This window comes from Chenopodium album, chromosome 8 (assembly GCF_948465745.1).
Source record: "Chenopodium album chromosome 8, dcCheAlbu1.1, whole genome shotgun sequence".
Lineage (NCBI taxonomy): Eukaryota > Viridiplantae > Streptophyta > Magnoliopsida > Caryophyllales > Amaranthaceae > Chenopodium > Chenopodium album.
This window is the reverse complement of record NC_137841.1, coordinates 8,317,014-8,335,710: the sequence shown is the minus strand read 5'-3', so window position 1 is coordinate 8,335,710 and position 18,697 is coordinate 8,317,014. Positions and strand designations below refer to the sequence as shown.

General features: G+C 34.4%; 2 protein-coding genes across 3 annotated transcripts; one reads left to right on the top strand and one right to left on the bottom strand.

Moving 5' to 3' along the window:
* The first annotated feature begins 10,589 nt into the window (after positions 1-10,589).
* LOC145555793 (type I inositol polyphosphate 5-phosphatase 8-like) lies at positions 10,590-14,432 on the top strand. 2 transcript variants are annotated; one of them, XR_014091559.1, is made up of 8 exons: positions 10,590-11,081; positions 11,258-11,339; positions 11,564-11,674; positions 11,751-12,362; positions 13,064-13,336; positions 13,579-13,777; positions 13,990-14,145; positions 14,323-14,432. XR_014091559.1 is itself a non-coding variant. In XM_081617515.1 (7 exons), the coding sequence occupies exons 1-7, from the start codon at positions 10,982-10,984 to the stop codon at positions 14,089-14,091; spliced, it is 1,479 nt and encodes a 492-aa protein (XP_081473641.1). In that variant the 5' UTR covers positions 10,590-10,981; the 3' UTR covers positions 14,092-14,432. The 2 variants fall into 2 exon arrangements, 1 of the variants encoding a protein (XP_081473641.1); XM_081617515.1 differs by having other exon boundaries at positions 13,990-14,432.
* LOC145555794 (uncharacterized) lies at positions 13,585-18,250 on the bottom strand. The gene is made up of 10 exons (XM_081617516.1): positions 18,111-18,250; positions 17,860-18,029; positions 17,686-17,748; positions 17,561-17,580; positions 17,387-17,431; positions 17,147-17,208; positions 15,576-15,685; positions 15,303-15,389; positions 14,671-14,811; positions 13,585-13,703 (listed from the first exon to the last, which is right to left on the bottom strand). The coding sequence occupies exons 1-9, from the start codon at positions 18,181-18,183 to the stop codon at positions 14,677-14,679; spliced, it is 765 nt and encodes a 254-aa protein (XP_081473642.1). The 5' UTR covers positions 18,184-18,250; the 3' UTR covers positions 13,585-13,703; positions 14,671-14,676.
* Between the last annotated feature and the right edge of the window lie 447 nt (positions 18,251-18,697).

Genomic DNA, 18,697 nt, shown 5'->3' with positions numbered 1-18,697 from the left:
ATAGATCTTATGTATGAAAGCTATCTACTAATTTTTTTTTAATTAGGACCAAAAAAAAACTAATTTATTTTTAATTTGATTGCTCATTTAGCATACTACTTAAAAGTCAACTAAACTGACAAATTAGTCATTTGTATAATATAGTTAGAGGGATTATATATAATTGGTTTTTGTCTTAATTGTACCTCTATCTTTTTTCCGGCTAATTTTCAATTATATATTTGTATAAAGTTAGCAAGCAAAGATGGAGTTGGTGGGAAACTCACCTTGTAATTTTGAAGTCACGAGTACAAGCCCTACTAACTACAAATTGAACATGTTAGAGATGCGTCTTGACTTTTACTTGCAGCATTTCAATCAGGCTGTGAGAGTTAGTAAGAGAAATGTTATCTACTAGTGATAGCATTGAAGCCATTGTAAACAAAGAAAACATTCCATAATGTCCCGCTATGTTAAACCGAAACAAAATGACCAAATTTTGCACCACCTAAAAAACATGAAAATGAAAGTAGTTAGTTGCACATTGTAGACCTCATTATCCTTTTTTTTTTTTTTTTTTTCTCAAAGGATACAAACTGTCCTTAATTTTGATGTTGATTATGTTTGGCAATACGAGTACGTGCTAAAATGGAATTATATTGATAAGATAAATTGATAAATTAGGTGCCTTACTATAAGATGTTTTCAATGTGATAAGGTTTTGTGCATGTAACGTGATCATAATTCCGAACATAAATTTTTGTCAAAAAAAAAAAAAAAAACAAAACAAAAAAAAAAAAAGAAAAAAGAAAACCGAACATAAATTAGCTATTAATTTGAATATTTCATATCAAGGATTCTAGAACATCAAAAAAAAAAAAAAAAAAAAAAAAAAAAAAAGGTTTGAGAATTGCAAGCTGGACGAAATAGTTTACATGGCTCATTCAATGTCCAATAATAGCTACGTACTAAGAGTACGATACTATACTACGATATCTTGTCTTAAAAAAGAGGGACACTATACTACGATATAATGAATGAAATGTATAACTAGCCTAGCCTTCTTTCTGTGCAATTGCACAGGTTATTTATAGGTATACAATACTACTTTCTCCGTTCTTTTTTACTTGACCCGCTTTGACTTTTACACTATTTATCACCCCTCATGTGATCGTATTTTGTGAATAATATGTAAGGAAAAACATATTTATGTTGGATCATTTTGAATTTGTATCAATAAGTACTTTCATAATATATAACTTTTATATTTTTAGTTATGGAGAATTAAAGTTATTGATCGTTAAAGTTTTGCATTGACAACCGTGATAAAAGAAACAGGTCAAGTAAAAAAGAACAGAGGAAGTAATTTTTAGTTTACAATATGTTTTTATTGAAAAATAAATAGTTTAAAAAGGAATAGAGGGGGTGAATTGAAAATTGAATGTAATTGTAGAATATATTATATTATTATTATTATTATTTTTTAATAGCAAAAATATTTCATTAATTAAAAGTCATACGACACCTACAATACATATTTGACGTTAATAAATACATAAAATATTGAATCAAATAAAATTTTCCTTCAAAAAAACTACGATCGTCGAGTAGATCTTGCACTGTGGAGCATCTCTCACTTATATCGCTGGAAATACAGTCTCGTTGGAGAGACAATCTAATGATCCTTTGTAGTCGTCAGGATGTTTTCCTTCTGATTCATATGTCTGTATTCGAAAACTTGATAACTTTTTTACCAACGAAATAATTTCATGACAATTCATTAGATCTAATATCATGGATTCAAAACTAAGAAATTTCTCCCTCGAAAAGAGGAGATAAACCTTGTCTTTCGAAAGAGGTCGAAAAACCCTTGTCTTTCAATGGAGATCGGAAACCCTTTCTTTCGAGGGAGAAAAGTTCCTCCTAAAAGGAGAAAACATTATTATAAACCTAAAACAACTTTAAAGAAACAAGAATTGGGGCTTTCCACCAGTTAAAACTCATGGAAGTCCCTTCAAAATTCAACAATGGAGGCTAGGGTTTTGGAGAGAGGAAGGAGAAGAGAGGAGAGTGGAGATTTTTTTGTATTTGCAAATACACAGATATTATATTAAATTGAGGGAAAGTGAACCAAAAAACATTCATACATATATACACTTTGATCACTTAACCCAATTCACTGATTTAGATGAGAATTTTAGAAACACTAGATGTATTTTTCCAACTATAATCTATTAACTTTTATTAAAATAGGCCATACTTTCTTAGCTTCATTGATGTATATGTGTCAAACTCTAATAAAACATGTTCTCACCTATATACACTTTAATAATCCCAACTATAGACGATTTACTTGTAATAATCCCAGCAAAGATGTATTATTTAATAATCCCAACTATTCTATGAGTTTGCTTGTAGTGGTCCCTACCGGTCAACCACGTGTCAACACATGATTGGTCTAAAATTAAAAAAAAAAAAGTATAAAGGAAAAAAAAAAACCCAAAGCCCTAACAACCACCGCCCCTTCCCCTTACCCCACCTTAGTGACACCCAAAGCCCAACCACTAGCCTACTGCAAAATGGCAGGCTGCCACCCCCAACCCCCGAAAACGCTCGGCCTCTCCTAACCCCCGAAACCTAGGGATGGCAACGGGTCGGACTTGGAGCGGATTATGCTAAATCCGACTCCGATCCGACAGGAAGTCGGATGTTAAATCCGACATCCAACTCCGACTCCGACATCCGACTCCGACTCCGACTCCGACTTCAATATCCGACCTCCGACTCCGATCCGACCCGACTCCGATTTTTTTTATTATTCAATATACTTTGAGATGTTGGGCTATTTGGGCCTTTACAACCCACACCCAATGCCACCATGACCAACACAAAAATCCACCTTGACAACGCGTATGTCAAATCCCCGAACTTCACATCATCAAGCTAACCTGTGCAATACTGCTCCCCAATAATACAAGTGTAATAATTGGATCATCACAGGATCATTGAAAGGCGAAGGCCATGACCAAAAGAAAACACACAAAAGCACGCAATCAGCAAAGCTGAGTACATACAAGCTACAACGCACAAAACCTGACATGCTAAACTAATTAAAGTAAATAAACATACAACTTGAATTCATTAATCAAGACTCCACACTTAAACAATTCAATTGACTCAACATACTTTCTAATCAATTCCAAACACTTGACTCTTTATATTTAATTTAATTAATTTAGTTTGGAGTAAGCAATAGACGAGGTTGTCCAATCCACCAAATCATTTTGGTCCCAAATGACCATTTAAAATAAAAGTTTAGCGCGATGCAAGAATGGGCGCGACTCCATTCTCACAAAGTTAGTCTAGGATCCCATCTAACTTTCATTATAAAATAAAAATGTAAATACCAAAAGAGAAGAGGACATGTTGATCAAACAAGCCTCGAAAAGCCACGGGCTACCACCGTGTACCCCAACCCATAATTGTCAATACTCTAGAAGTGCACGCTTTCCAGAGTTTTAATTATTGCTCATCCATGTTTCATTTTACGTGATTACAATTTTAATTAATAGCCGACTCAATCAAGAAGAACATACATAACAATCATACATCAATTCACTTTTAATCTTATTTAGGACAATGGTGATCACATCACAAGTTGACCTTTAATTCCATTAAACTTCCAAATTATTCAAAATTGTTGAACATAGTCAACCCACCTAGCCATTTCGGCTTAATCCACCTTTACTCAACATACTAACAAGTCATGATTGAGTAATAAATAAATAAATAATAACCTTGTGGAATAATTAATAAATTCATTCCACTTAAACCATTCAATTCCAATCCTTTAATAATCCAAATGTGGTTAACAAACCAATCCAATAAGATATGTTTGTATCAACATTCCATACAAACAATTAATCCAATATAATTCAACATGTTTGCATCCATAATACCATACAAACATAATCAATTCACCAAAACATATCTCATAAACATAAGCACATGAATTAAATCAATGTGTAACCAAACAATTTCCATCCAAGTGTTCCCTAATCATGAAACTAAGTTCTTTCCTTTTGGTACCTAAACATGATACTACTTATAACGAAGTAGACATGTACGTACCTCGTATAAACAATTCGGTTGGCCACTTAAAAACTAGAAATCACCTTCAATAAACTCCTCTCCTAAACCAAACAATAACATCTCAATCAATACCCAATCAATCAAATTTACAGCAACACTAACTTACTTTAAAACCTTCAAAATCCAAATCAAACAACACTTTAAAACCCTCCCTTTAGTTAAAATTAGAGGCTTATATATAGTTCTTTAAATTTTCTTCATAAAAACCTTAAAATACACTCTTATACATGAAATTACAACAAGTTTAAAGTTTAATAAAAATCTTAAAATTATTTAAAAACCTCTAATTAATAATCTCCCTTTTTAATGGGTGATTAAACCCTCTTTATAAAACATCAAAAGTAGTACTTAGGAACTATTTCCAGCACTTAAAACTTCAATAAAAAAATATATTTATGCTTAATTAACTTTAAACACAATTAATTTTATTAATCAAACTCAAGGATAATATTTTAAGTATAAAAAAACTTCGTTAAAATCAAAAACTGCCCGAAAATCATATATAGAGGCTGAATTTGGCCACGAGAGGGTAGTACTCACTACCAACGGTAGTGAGTCTTTCTTAAAACGTTGTTTCCACATGGAAAACACTACTTTTTTGTCAAAATCGGATGAGTTCAGAACCTGATCGGGATTTAAACGGGATTAATATTAATGAACGGAAATCTTAAAATTAAAAAACGAATTTAAGTGTTCAAAACGATCTGGAATTAAGTTAAACTAATTAGTACTTATAATCACCAAAATTTCAAAACATCATTACTATAAAAGCCCTAAATCAATTGTTCATAAAAACCCTAAAATCATGTTTTTCAATAATTAAAAACCCTAGGTTATAAAATTTTCAAAATATGAAAATTATGACACTTATAAAATCTGAAATTATAAAGTTTAATCATCAAAATACAATTTGATACTAATTAAATTAATTTCAAACAATAAAATCAAAACCCATAATCAATAATTATAATTACACAAATTAATAAAACAAAGGAGAAAGAAAATAAGACTGACCTTTTGTGTGGGGAATTTTTTTGGGGATTCATGGGGTATTTATAGGAGAGAATTGTAGGGTAAATAAGAAGATTGGGCCTCATAAAAATAATGAGTCGATTAAGTAAACAAATGGGTTAGGCTTGTGTGATTGGACATAAATTGTAGAATAAAGGTGCATAAAATAATTTGTTCAAATAAATTTCGACCCACATTAATAATTTGAAACTTTTGAAATTAAATTATGAAAAATAACAAATAAATATTATAAATAAAATAAATTTTCATTTATAAAATATTTAAAAATACGGGGGATTACACCGTCAGAGTCGGACATTTGTCGAAGTCGGATTTTTTTCTCGGATTTTTTGTAGGATCCGACTCGGAGTCGGATTATTTTAACGGAGTCGAACTCGGATTACTTTTTTCTCGGACTCGCAGCGGATATTTTACCTCGGATCGGGGCGGAGTAGGGTCGGATCCGGACTAGTTTGCCATCCCTACCGAAACTCCGCTTTTCTCATGTCGAATTCTCTCTGCTTCTCGTATTTCCACCCCCGAAAAACTTGCATTCCATTTTGATATCGTCGTTGTCGTATTTTCGGCGAGGTGAACCTCGAAAACGACGTCGTCGCAAGTGTGGATTCGGTCTTTAGAGGTGAAGATAAAGTCGGAGTTGAGAATATGGTGGAGCGTGATAAACATAACGCCGAAGGATTGGGGAAAATTTTTGATTTAGCAACTAATTTCGAGGAGATTGTCGTTGATCCAAGGAAGGAAAATAATCGTTAATAATAAACGAAAATCGGTAAGCTGTTTTCGGGGGGGGCTTATGGGAGGTGCCGTTGTTGGAACATTTATAGATAAATGTGCTTATGAGTTCATATATGAGGTTTATATTATGCTAGGTGTTGAGGAGGATTAGTATAATGATTATACTTAGAGGTATGGCAAAGCAAGATGTATTAAAGTGACAATACAAGGAAAAATTGACTACTTTGTGCTTCGCCCTAGTTGCCAGGGCGAGCAAGAGTAACATGTTCAATTGTCTCAATTTCATTGAGATGTTGCTCGCACTCGGTAGGGCGCCCTTGCCCGGTCTGTCAAAACTAATAGTTTTGACAGTTTTGAACGTATTGCTTTGTGAACGGACATATCCGTTGGATATTAACTACTCTTCATATAAACTCTATAATAGGAGTTTGTATGACATATATGAATATATAGGATGAGAAAAGAGATTATCAAATAACTTGCTTCTTTTGAGAGAATTTATCTATAGTATTTTCTCTTAATTGGATTTACAAACACTTGTTCACAAGCTTCTTGTAGATTGATTTTGTTAAACAACCAAAATCAATTGTCTCTTCTTTGTATCCCAATAGTTATATCATGTTAACCCTGTTGTTTCATAGAGGGTTGATAATAAACTATTAGGAAAGCGACTATGATACGTGCCTAGAAGAAATATCCGATCCCTCTTGTTCATTCCTCCAAATTTTGTTCTAACAGCCGACTGGATTCTATTGGGTTGGGGGGGGGTCTAGCCTAGGGTTTCACAGTGGGGGGAAGGGGAGAGGGCGACTTGGAATGGGTTTTGGGTGATTTTCATTTTTTTTATTTTAATTTTTGAGCAATCACACGCCAACACATGGCTTTTAAATAAAAAAATAAGTAAAAAAACATGCACAAAGTAGGTTTTTTTTGGTGTTTAGAGAGCCACAAGGGCGGGGGTGAGAATCGATCCCAGGATCTCCTGGAATCGGGAGAGAAGCTCTAACCACTTGAGCTATCTCTCACTCTCTCACACACACAAAGTAGGTTACTGGTCATTAAGACCACTGGAGGCAAAGTCGTATCATAGATTCATAGTTGAGATTATTAGATAATAAATCTTAGTTGGGATTATTAGAAGTAAATCGCCAAAAATTAAAATTATTAAAGTGTATTTTTCCAATTATTTATAATATCATCTTTTATTTTTTTATTCCATTATTTTATGGTGTATGAGCAATCATTTCAAGATAGTAATTATTTTCAACATTCTTACAAATATTGCATGCTTTAAAATTATTCCATTCATAAGAACTAGTTTTAAATTTTTGGTAAATTTATCTTTAGATAAATATCACAATTCACAAAGAGACTAAATGAAAAATATAGTGCCCATATTCAATTAGTAGTAGTGACAGTACACAGAAGTATTGGACCAGTGACTTTCCCTCTAACTTCTAGGTAAGAATTACGAAGTATGAGGTCGAAGTCTCAGTTTATGCATGTAGATAGGGAAAGGTTGGGGAAGAGATTGATTTGGGCTTGGGTTCCCTTTTCTTCCTTTTCTCTCTTTTTTCGTCCTCAACCACATATGTGCAATTTAAATAGTAAGGATACATGTACACGATAACATATATACATTGATTGCAAAAGTAAAGAACATTATTTAACACATTAGAGAACTTTGTCATTAAAAAAAATAGTCTCCATAATTCAAACTAACATACAAGTACTAATTAGTTACTATATTTATAGTGTTATAAGACTTATAACCTAAGAACATCGACAAACTTACACCCATTGACATAATTTCTTTTGACCTATGGCTAAAATCGAATATACTAATTCATAGAGGAACTAGAAATGGAGGAAAGTTATGCATTTACTAACGCATAACATTGATTAAAATATTATAAAAACACATGGTAGAGAGAGAAAAGAGGAGAGAGATAGGAAGAGAAAGGCAAGTAGGTGGACCACACCTATTTTTTGGTCGAATTGTATCACGTGATGGGGGACCACATGCTGATTGTTCAACTGAAAGTTTATATAGTACCATTGAATCATCAGTGGTACTATTTACGCATAAATTTAGTACAACTGAATGCATATATAATACCATTATGTACACATATAGTATCACTGTATATTCAATGGTACCATTTGATCATCCAATGATATCAGAATATTTATTCGTTTGTACATATGCATAATTACATGAATACCCTTTGTTATGCATTTCTAAATGCCTAACATTCCTCCCTTTAAAATTCCTCCTAATTCATACTCGCTCACCATGATTTTTCCCACATTGACTAATCACTCCCTTTCTATATGAGAATTTAATCAAAGAGCAAACCCCTGGGAGATGAGAAGTGCCAATGTCATCGAGAAACTATATTCATAGAGGTGCAAATGAGTTGATAATCAAATTTCTACCAAAACTCATTTGTCCAATCAGCTCAGTTCAATAAATGTGAACAGGTCCCTAGTTCACAAGGATTTAAGTGTTGAACAAATTATTATTATTACTGATTATAATTGAATCTTATTTTACTAATTTTAACTAATTAAAACATGATTCCTCCTATCCATTTCTGAATGATCTATCCATTTTCAATTTTAATCCCTTATATATCCTCTTTATTTTCCCATATTACCCTCATTTTAAAAATATGTTTAGCCTGTTAATATAGTTGTGAGCTAGAACTTAGGAATGAATACAAGAATATATGTGAGTTAGTCTCAACCAAGCCTTTTCAAACAAAATTTTTAAAAGCTCGAAGTCTTAGATGGAATGAACCCTAATAATTCCTATCAAACTTAAGACGAATAAGATAAAACTCAACTCGACTTGGCTCGTGGGCACTCGGCTATAACATTTACAACATTTACATATGCACATCCATATCAATTGTGACATGTTTTTGTCACTGCATATATAACACATTCCAAGTGCCCACTAGACAGTGAGATGATGAATCAATCCTTAAGAAACTCTAGCCACTGACTCACATAAACATATACAGGGGAAGTTTAGTTTTATCTTCCTCTTAATTATTATGCCCAAAATCACATCCACAATGTTGCTTATCTGATTAGAAATTTATGCTGTGGGACCTTTTATATGACCTACACTCCCTTTCTAGTAATCAATGCCAACGATAATTAGGGTACTGCTGTCCTTTTTATTATACGGAGTATATACATTTGGGTCTTACTAGTTTCAGACTATTTGTGCATTTACTTAAACTTTAGACAATGATTTTCAATGACTATACAACACATATGGGAATAGAATTCATTCACACAATCACAACCCATAACACATTATTATTATTGAGACCTATACCCAACAACAAAGAATAATTTGCCCGAGTAAAGTACTAGAGACAACCCAATATCGATTAGTGACAATTTTAATAAGAAGCGACTAAGATGCATGGGGTGTTGGCCAACCCCTCATAACCTCATTAGAAACAAAAAACTATAATAAAGTCATTTTCTCTCTTAAATATACTTGTAATTTATAGTCTCTGCTTGTCAAAAAAAAAATTATAGTCTCTGCCACTAATTAATGTATTCTAAATCTAATAGGACAATCTTGCTGGAAAAAGGTATTAGTGCAAGTCTTGCATAAATATTGCTTATACTAACAAAAAAATGTCCGGAAATTTTGCCACTTTTTCAAATTTAGTAAAATTTTCCATCCAATGAGGATTTTCTAATGTTCTTTTTTTACATTGTCATCTTTAATAAAAGTTTACGCGTTTATTTTTCTAATTTAGTAAGAGTTTATAAAATGACTTTCTCAACTTATCCTAAATAATCATAAAGGAAATATACTCCCTCCGTCTATTAATACAATGCCTATTTCTCTTTATTATGTGAGGAGTAAATGCTCAAAAGAGGCATTGTATTAAGGGACGTAGGGAGTATTAAAATTGTGTCTTTTTTTTCGAGGGGATAGTAAAATTGTGTCTAGTCTTTAATTACAAGATGTATGAGAAATGTAATTATTAATTCTAATGGAGTGAGTTCAATGTAATAATGAGATTAAGACAACTTTTACAAACATTGTAACATGTATACCGTAGATAATTGTAGGTGGATACAAGTCACTCTTAGTGATGTATTATGTATAGGATAATAGTGGATACCCATCAATTAATTACAAGTTGGGCTTTAGATTCACACAATTCTGAGTAAACTTTAGTGAATGAAAAATTTGTTTGGTATTCAAAAAGGACCTGTCTTAGAAGGCTCACTCCAAAAAAAAATTGACAATTGATGTATAAAGATGGATACCACTATTGGAAATGTACAAAATAATATTCAACGCAATATGAAGTAACTTGGGTCTTGGACGATGTATACATTTCTAGGTAGACTTGGGTGCATAATAGAAATGTTCCGAGTTTTCACAAGGGAGCTCTCCGGCTCTCCAAGAGAAATTCACTCAAAACAAAAATGACAACTGATGTTAACCCGAAAATGAAAGAGGATGAAATAGGAACAGCAAGGCAGACAATACGTGACAACCACCATGAGGCTGCACAGTAATAAACAAAGCTGGGGACTTGAAAGGGTCACAACTAATTCTTATGATTTATGATTTATAAGGCCTTAACTAATATACCTGTTTCATAGATTAAATAGCTTGAAAAATCATAGAATTACATTGACAATAACATGGAAAAGTGGACTAATATTATATGTAATATCAACCTTTATATATATATTCAACCAATAAAAAACCTACTTTGACCTTTTTAATGCTTAACCTATAATTAGCATATGATCTATTAAGCTTATCACGTCTATCATAAGCCAGCTCAGTACGTGATTTGTTTAATCATTCACAATCTGATTATTGAAATTTTCTTGCTTGCAAGAAAATACAATTTCTTCCATTTTTACAAAAATTTTGCCCAAAATTTGGTAAAAAATACAGAACAAGGAAGCTTACCACATTCACCTGAATCTCTGAAAGAAAAAAAATAAACCTGAAATTTAAAAGTCAGAAGGCTTACTGTAAGGCGTTCAAATTGTTGCATGGACGACAGCGCCTTCTCGTCAAGCAATGGGAAGTGAATTGTTAAGGTCGTCATCTGGCAGGTCTCAGAAATGGCTCAGGAAGAAAGCCAAGAAATCCGAGCCGTCTAGCCCTGCTGAAGTTTCAGGTGTGAAACTGCAACTTTCCCTCTCTTACCCCCCCCCCCCCCCCTTTCTCCATTGAAAAGAAGTTTATCTTCTGCATTTGTTCAATGCTGTTTTCATGTTGTTACTTTGATTGTAATCATCTTCAGACTGTCTGCTTCTGCATAATCTGTTATTGATAATGCTGAGTTTCTTGCAGATAGTGAACCTGAGGAATACCAGAGCCATAGTTTTGTCACATCTAGAGATATCAAATCGTCAGGATTAACCCATGAGCTAAGGTAATTCATTCAGGCCATTTCGTTTCATTGACCATCTATAACACTCTGTTAAGACAAGTTCTTGTTTTGTAAAGAAATTGCATCATAATGAACATTGGGAAAGAACCTATCATCTAAAATAAGATGTTCTGTAACATTCATTACCGCCTACCAAACAGTCCATAAATGTTATTTTTAGATTTTATCATTGTAATGGTGATGTGTGGTTGACATGTTTGGACCAGAGTTTTCGTGGGGACATGGAATGTCGGCGGAAAATCACCAGTAGGAAGCCTAGCTGCAGATTTGGATGAATGGCTAAATTTAAAGAACTCAGTGGACATCTACGTTCTTGGGTAGGTAACATTTTGAAGCATATTGCATATCATGATCCAAATAGAAGCCTTGAATGAACTGAACTTGTTTCTACAGGTTTCAAGAGGTTGTCCCTCTTAAAACAATGACAGTAATTGGACTGGAAGATTATACAGACGCGAGAAAATGGAACCTGTTGATAGGAAAAACTCTCAACAACAAAGTTGGGTGTGTTTGGTTGACACCTACGATGAATTCTCCAATAATTAGTGATGACTACGAGTATGCCAAACCTTCGAATTCTAGAGGACAATCAAGATTTAGAAGGAGCACAACTCCGCAGAGAGAAAGAATGAAAACTCTACATGGTGGGGAGCAGGGAGGAAATCCTGCATATAAACTGATGGCCAGCAAGAAGATGGTGGGAATCTTCATAAGTGTATGGATGAAAAGGGATATTATAAGGAAGTACCGAGTTTCAAATGTGAAGGCGTTTCCAGTTGCTTGTGGTATAATGGGTTGCCTGGGAAACAAAGGTGCTGTCTCAGTCAGCATGTCAATAGATGGAACTAGTTTTTGCTTCATTACTGCTCATTTGGCTTCTGGCCAGAAGAAAGGGGATGAATTGCGAAGAAATCAACAGGTAGGGGAGATCTTTAAGCGAACAGCCTTCCCTCGACTTCCTCAAGAGTTTGATGATCCTCTTCCTCCCACCATATCCGGACACGAGTAAGCATTTTATACCTCATGGTCCTCACCACCAGCCATCCCCCACCCCCCCCCCCCCCCCCCACCCCCACCCCCCACGCACACACCCCAACAAGTATCCCATCATTATTTCTTGGTGACAGAAGCACAATTTCATGAAGTTTGTGTTTGAATTGGTAGAAAACCTGCCATACAAGAAAACTTGATAAATCACCAACAAGAATCGATCACAGGCCCCATGATATTGATAACATGGCTAAGGTCTTTCAATATGGTTTCTCAGAGACAGTAGTCACAACACTATAGAACAACACCAATTTCATATAATTGTATGCATGCTTAATTTAGTTTGATGGTAATTAAAGTTCTGGAGTAATAGCACCTGCCTGAATTCAGTATCTCGAGTTATTCTGACTAACCTAGCAGCCGGTGCTGAAAAAACCAAGAAAATAGGAAGATTTCACAGATATTTATGCCAACATGAATACTGGATGGAATTTTGGCATGAACAGGATATACAGGCCCTACAAGGAGGACAAGATGATCACAGCCTTAGCTGAATGCATCAAGACTTAAGACTAACGAAAAGACAATTTCTAATAGAGCAGTATTTGTACTTTAGAATAGTACCTCAAGGAAAAAATCATGACTTATGAGTTAGTTATATACTGTATTATTTTTGTCATTTCTGCTATAATCATACTGTGTAAGTTGTGAAACAGCCGAATATTTTGGTTTGGGGACCTGAACTACCGACTATGCATGGACGATGACAAGGCCAGGGAGTTAATAAGAAAGAAGAAGTGGAAAGAACTGCAGAAGTTTGACCAGCTTAAGAAGGAACAACAACGAGGAGTATTCCAAGGATGGAAAGAAGGAGATATTGAGTTTGCACCAACATACAAGTACTCTGTAGAGCTTGGCAATCGATACACAGGAGATAAGCATGCCCCCTTCAATCCAAATACAGGAGAAAAGAGAAGAACCCCAGCATGGTATAGTCATAGTTCAGTAAAACTTATTAATTGATGTTTAGTGCTTATCAGTATGAATGATACAGTATGATTATTATGTCATGGAATACTGCATGTAGCAATGGACTTTATCTAACGCTTGCAAGTTATGACTTATGAGTAATCTTATAGAGACTCTATAGACCTCAGAAGCTTTAGATAAATCTACACTAAGACCTCAATAAATTTGAAAATGGAACTAAGGAGAATTGATGTGATTTCAGGTGTGACAGGATTATGTGGTTCGGGAAAGGGATACAACAACTTAATTATGTTCGTGGAGAAAGTAAATTCTCTGACCATAGGCCGGTCTCTGCCCTTTTTACCACAGAAGTAGATGTCCTGGGACCTGCTAATTCAAAGACGGTTGCACTAAGCAAGTTTCTTACTTCAATGAATCTCTCTAGATTTGATACACCTCAAGTAAGTTTCCTAAAGTGAAATATATTTTCATTACCTGATGTAGCAATTAAAAGGCTGTGCAGGGGAGTTACTCTTGAAGGTTTTTTTGTCTAAGGGTCAATCTATGAAATCACTAATCATCTTTACTGATGTTTGACCAGATTCAATCAGTTTATAAATTATAAATAATAAATTATAACCTCACTAATGCTAAATTTATTCTATTATTACAGGGCCAATCCACCACCCCTAAACGTACGTTATTATCACTGATCAAGGCAGAAACAGAAGAATCAGCACGTGAGACAGTAGATAATACTCAAAATAGATCATAGTATTAAGCTGGTGTTTCACATGGCACATTGCTACAGCTTACCAGGGTTCTATAGGTGAAAATAACTACCACACATCTCTCTTCCATATCAATATTCATGTTTATAGCCCCATACAATTTTTATTCTTTCATCTTCTCTTCTTAAGCACCAAATAGGTGATAGAAGTGGAGAGGGGATGCTTGGACATCAGTTGTAATTTTTCTCCGCTTTTCCCCTCTTTTCTTTTAGCAGAAGATAAAAACACAAAGTACACAAAACAATGTGACAAAAGCCATTCATGCAAAACTGAGGGGAAAAGGCACCAGAGTTTTGTGTATACATTGATCATTTACACAAAAGTGCTTGCAAAAAATAGAAGGATACAAATTGAAGTAACAAACAGGCTGCTCTACAGTGTACATATGCAACTTTTCTCACTTCTTTACAACATCGTATCTTACTTGTATATCCAACTGATGGGTAATTAAATGGTTTTCACATTCAATGTATCTCAAAATCTGTGACTTAGACTATTATGGAATGAGATACGTTAATCAATTATCAACATGAATAAAGGGCAAAACCATATGCAATGCTTACAGGAAATCAACTTAGCTCCATTGCCTGAAGTAGTTCTGCCAAGGCTTCTGAATTATCAAGATGACAAGTAGGACAAATACACTTCCTTTGCAACTCCTCACTGAAGAGAGCACATTTCTCCTCCACATTAGAAGTCTGCTTGTATCCAGTCAAAGACAACATGACATGTATAGTTATTTTAAGCAAGAATTTATACAGATACACTAGTAATAACAGGAATTTATCCTTTTTGGACCTTTGCTAAAAAAAATAGAGAAATTTATAAGATTATCAAGAAATTAACCTCTCAACAAGTATCTTAGTGTAAGTGATTTTTTTTTTTTTATAGTCTATGTCAACAAGTGGTTTATTCCGCATAGCAATAGCCAATAAGATATAGGATAACTACTAAAACCAATGCATGCAAAGGTTGTATGCATTTCTAATGATGTATGCCATTCTGAAATATAGAAAAGTTGGCAATGCATCCTAAAATTTATGTACCAATAGCTAGCAATGAATTCCAGTGCAGATGTTATGGGAAGAAAATTAGCAGATCCTTTTAAACTTAACAAATGACAATGTCCTTTTTGTTGTTTTTCATATGACTGCTGTAATAAAAACACGTATATAAACAGTCAATAAGGATATTTTGTTAAGTTCTGTAACTCCTTGATGTCCTTCATAATTGTCCCAATCAGCTCCAGTCTCTTTCTTAAGTCAACAACATCTTGCTGCAGCTGCAGAGTTCCAGAAGCACACTATCAATCAGTCACAGAAACTTCCCAATAATATATAATCTACAACTGACAAACATTGTGGTTTAGCTTGGAGAAGTTCCATTTTAAGAAATCCTAATAATAGTAAATGACAAGTTTGCAATGAGATTTAACTTCTAGCAGACATCTCCAATATATGAGATGTACCTGCTTATGTAGATTCTGTTCCCTTTCACGTTCTTCTTTTTCTGTTGCAGTCTGAGCAACTGTGAAAGAGACCTTCTTCTCAAGATCAATCAATTCTGCATCTCCACTGTCTGCATGATCACATTCAGTAAATGCAAAGTATTTTACCTCGCTGGGCAGGGTCGAGTCAAATAAACCGCAATGCATACAAGTAAATTCAAGTACATTTTGTTCCCTTGTCGTTTTAGCTAACCAACATGAATGGAAATACAAGAGCACATTTCAGTTAATATAGCCGTGTAGGCATACAGGAAATGGACTTTATTGAGGACTGATTCAAGGTATACTTCTCAGATGCATCATTTAATTTGAAAAGTCACACAAGGAGTCTCTATCAAGAATTCTAGTCAGTTGATTCACAAACAAATCATTCAAGCATAATGCTGTGACATGATCCCATGACAGCATAGTATATTTTTTCTTATTCATGTATTTAGGCCTAATCAAAATCTAACTGATGAAGATATAGCAGCAAATCCTTAACGAGGAATTTTTAAGAAAAAACATAAAACATAAGTAGAAGTAGTCAATCAATTTAATGAATTAAATGAAAAACAAAGGTTATTAATCTCGGGACCATTTCAATGAAAGGCCAAGCCCAAAAAAAAAAAAAAAAAGGAGCCAATTTGACTTCATAGCCCAATTTTCATGAAGTCCATTTAGGGTGGTGGTGATGTTGACCTGGTGTTACTTCTTATCCCAAATACATATTGCAAGCCAACTTTGGTCATAAGATTTGAGAAGACTAAGTGCGTGCAATTTCATGGTACTCAATGCTATAAGCTTGCAAGGCATTTGGCCCAATGTTGGCAAGGCCGGGCACAACTAATTTTTTGACATAGGGAAGACTACATAAATCAGTTGCCCACAAAGGACCCAAAAATGAGTCATTTTGCCAAAGCTGACATACCAGCCTTGAGGCACATGACCCTGAATCTTGATGAGATAGAAGTTTAAATGTTGCTCCAAGTAATATTTATCACGGTAATATCATGCAACAAGTGGTTAGGCTGGGAAAAGGTCTTCAGAATGTAAATAGCTTCTGGATCCTTTTTCCAATAAGATTTAGCAACCAATTATATGAGTTTTGATTACTTGATCACATTTCACGTTTGGCATCTCCTCATTTTGCGGAAAAACTAAAAAATACATTTGAGTTAATAGCTCCTATGTCCATTCTACATGCCATAATTAAAATCTGCTCGTAGAGCGCATGATCAAAACTCATGACACGATTTTCTTGTATGGAAGCCATAGAACATCAACCTAATGCCTCTATATATGCTCCTAACCAGGACAGGATAGACCAACTACCTGACAAGAAGCTCAAGCAACTAACTAGTCCAACAAAATCAAAGCAACATTTTAGTCACTAGAGAACAATCAATACCAATTGCAAGCACCAGACTCGGAGAGTAATTTTGATATGCTAGAGCCAATATACTGTCATGTACATAGGATTTGAAGTCTGATCCATGAGCTTCATCATCAGTATAGGTCATAGGACATCGAAAAATGAAATTTACGATTACCTGATGAAGTTCTCAGGCAACTAGTTGGCTGCTGATTGGGACGGGAAAACTCCTGAAATTTTCTGCAGTAGGTATATCACATCGTCACATGCATATTACAAATCCGACAACCTCGAATAAGAACACTCGTCATATAACAAAATTGCGGTTAGTTAATTATCAATCTCTTCTGCTTACTTATTTTTAGTATGAATATTTAGTGATTTGCACTAATATAAGACTTGTATATTCAGGACAAACCTTATCTCAGTCTTGAAGTTGAGCATTTGGCCGATAAATTCATCTCTATACAAACAATAGCAAATTCATAAAAATAATTAATTATCAGAAGAAAACCTAATTCCAAAATATAGCGAATTTATCATTCATTTACGAAAGAATTTGAACAAAAAAATTGATAAAGGTTAATAATACCTAAGAGCTGCTTCTTCATTCTTCGCAACGATATCCAAACCGAAGTTCACATACAATCAACACCATCAAAATCAGAAAATTGGCGGAAATTTCAAATTTAATCCAAAAAATCGTCAATAAATTACCTTAAGAACATCAACATCAGATCCTACTTTCGAAATTTCATCCTGAATCGAAGCAATTCTTGCCTAAAATATCAAATAAACACATAACGAGATTCAAAGTCTCAAAATCAAATGAAAATCTCTGAGAAATAGTAATAATTTCAAAAATACTGATAATCGAGAAATTGAATATACCTCTAGGGTTTGCTTTGAAGCTTCGTTCATCGAAAATTCGACCTCAAAACCTTTGAGCTCTTGATCGGTTGCTTCCTTGAATCTCTTACCATTTTCAAGCTCTGCATTTTCTGAATTCAGCTCTGATTCAAGCTCCTTGATCCGCTTCTTCAAGCTGAAGACTCTTCTCTCTGCGAAACGAATTGAATCGAGTTTTTGGAAGGAAAATTGGTCAAATCACGAACAATCAAAGAAAAAAGAGAGAGATAAACCTCCATGAGATTTTTCAGCAGCAAAATCGCGAATCAAAGTAAGCAGTTGTTTCTGAGAATCAGTTGCCGCCATTGTTGCGAGCTTGCTTCTTTGCTTCCACTTTTGTGTTTGGCGCTTCTTTTATCGTTTTGAATGCCTACTTATATCCTTTTTAAAAGCTTGAATTAAGCTAGAACTATTGAACTAAGGATCTTTTCCCCCGACTACATTTTCTTAATGGGGTGTTAAATACCGCCATCCAAAATATCAAAATTATCAATATTTAGTGTAAATGGACAACTATGCCCTTAATACTTCACTTTTATCTTTCCTCTTGCCACCAATCACAACACCTTGATACCACCATCCTAATTGATTACTAACACCACCACCACACTGATCGGCGGCGATCACCGCCGCCGCCACCCTGACCGACGACCCACCACCTTCCCTCTTTTTTTTATTTTCTATATTTCAGACAATCGCAGTAACCAGAGTCCAAAAATCAATTACCGTGGTGTAGTAACCGGAGCCCAAAATCGGTTACTGTGTAACCGGAGCCCTAAACCGATTACCGTGCATGGTAACCGGTTTTGGGCTCCGATTA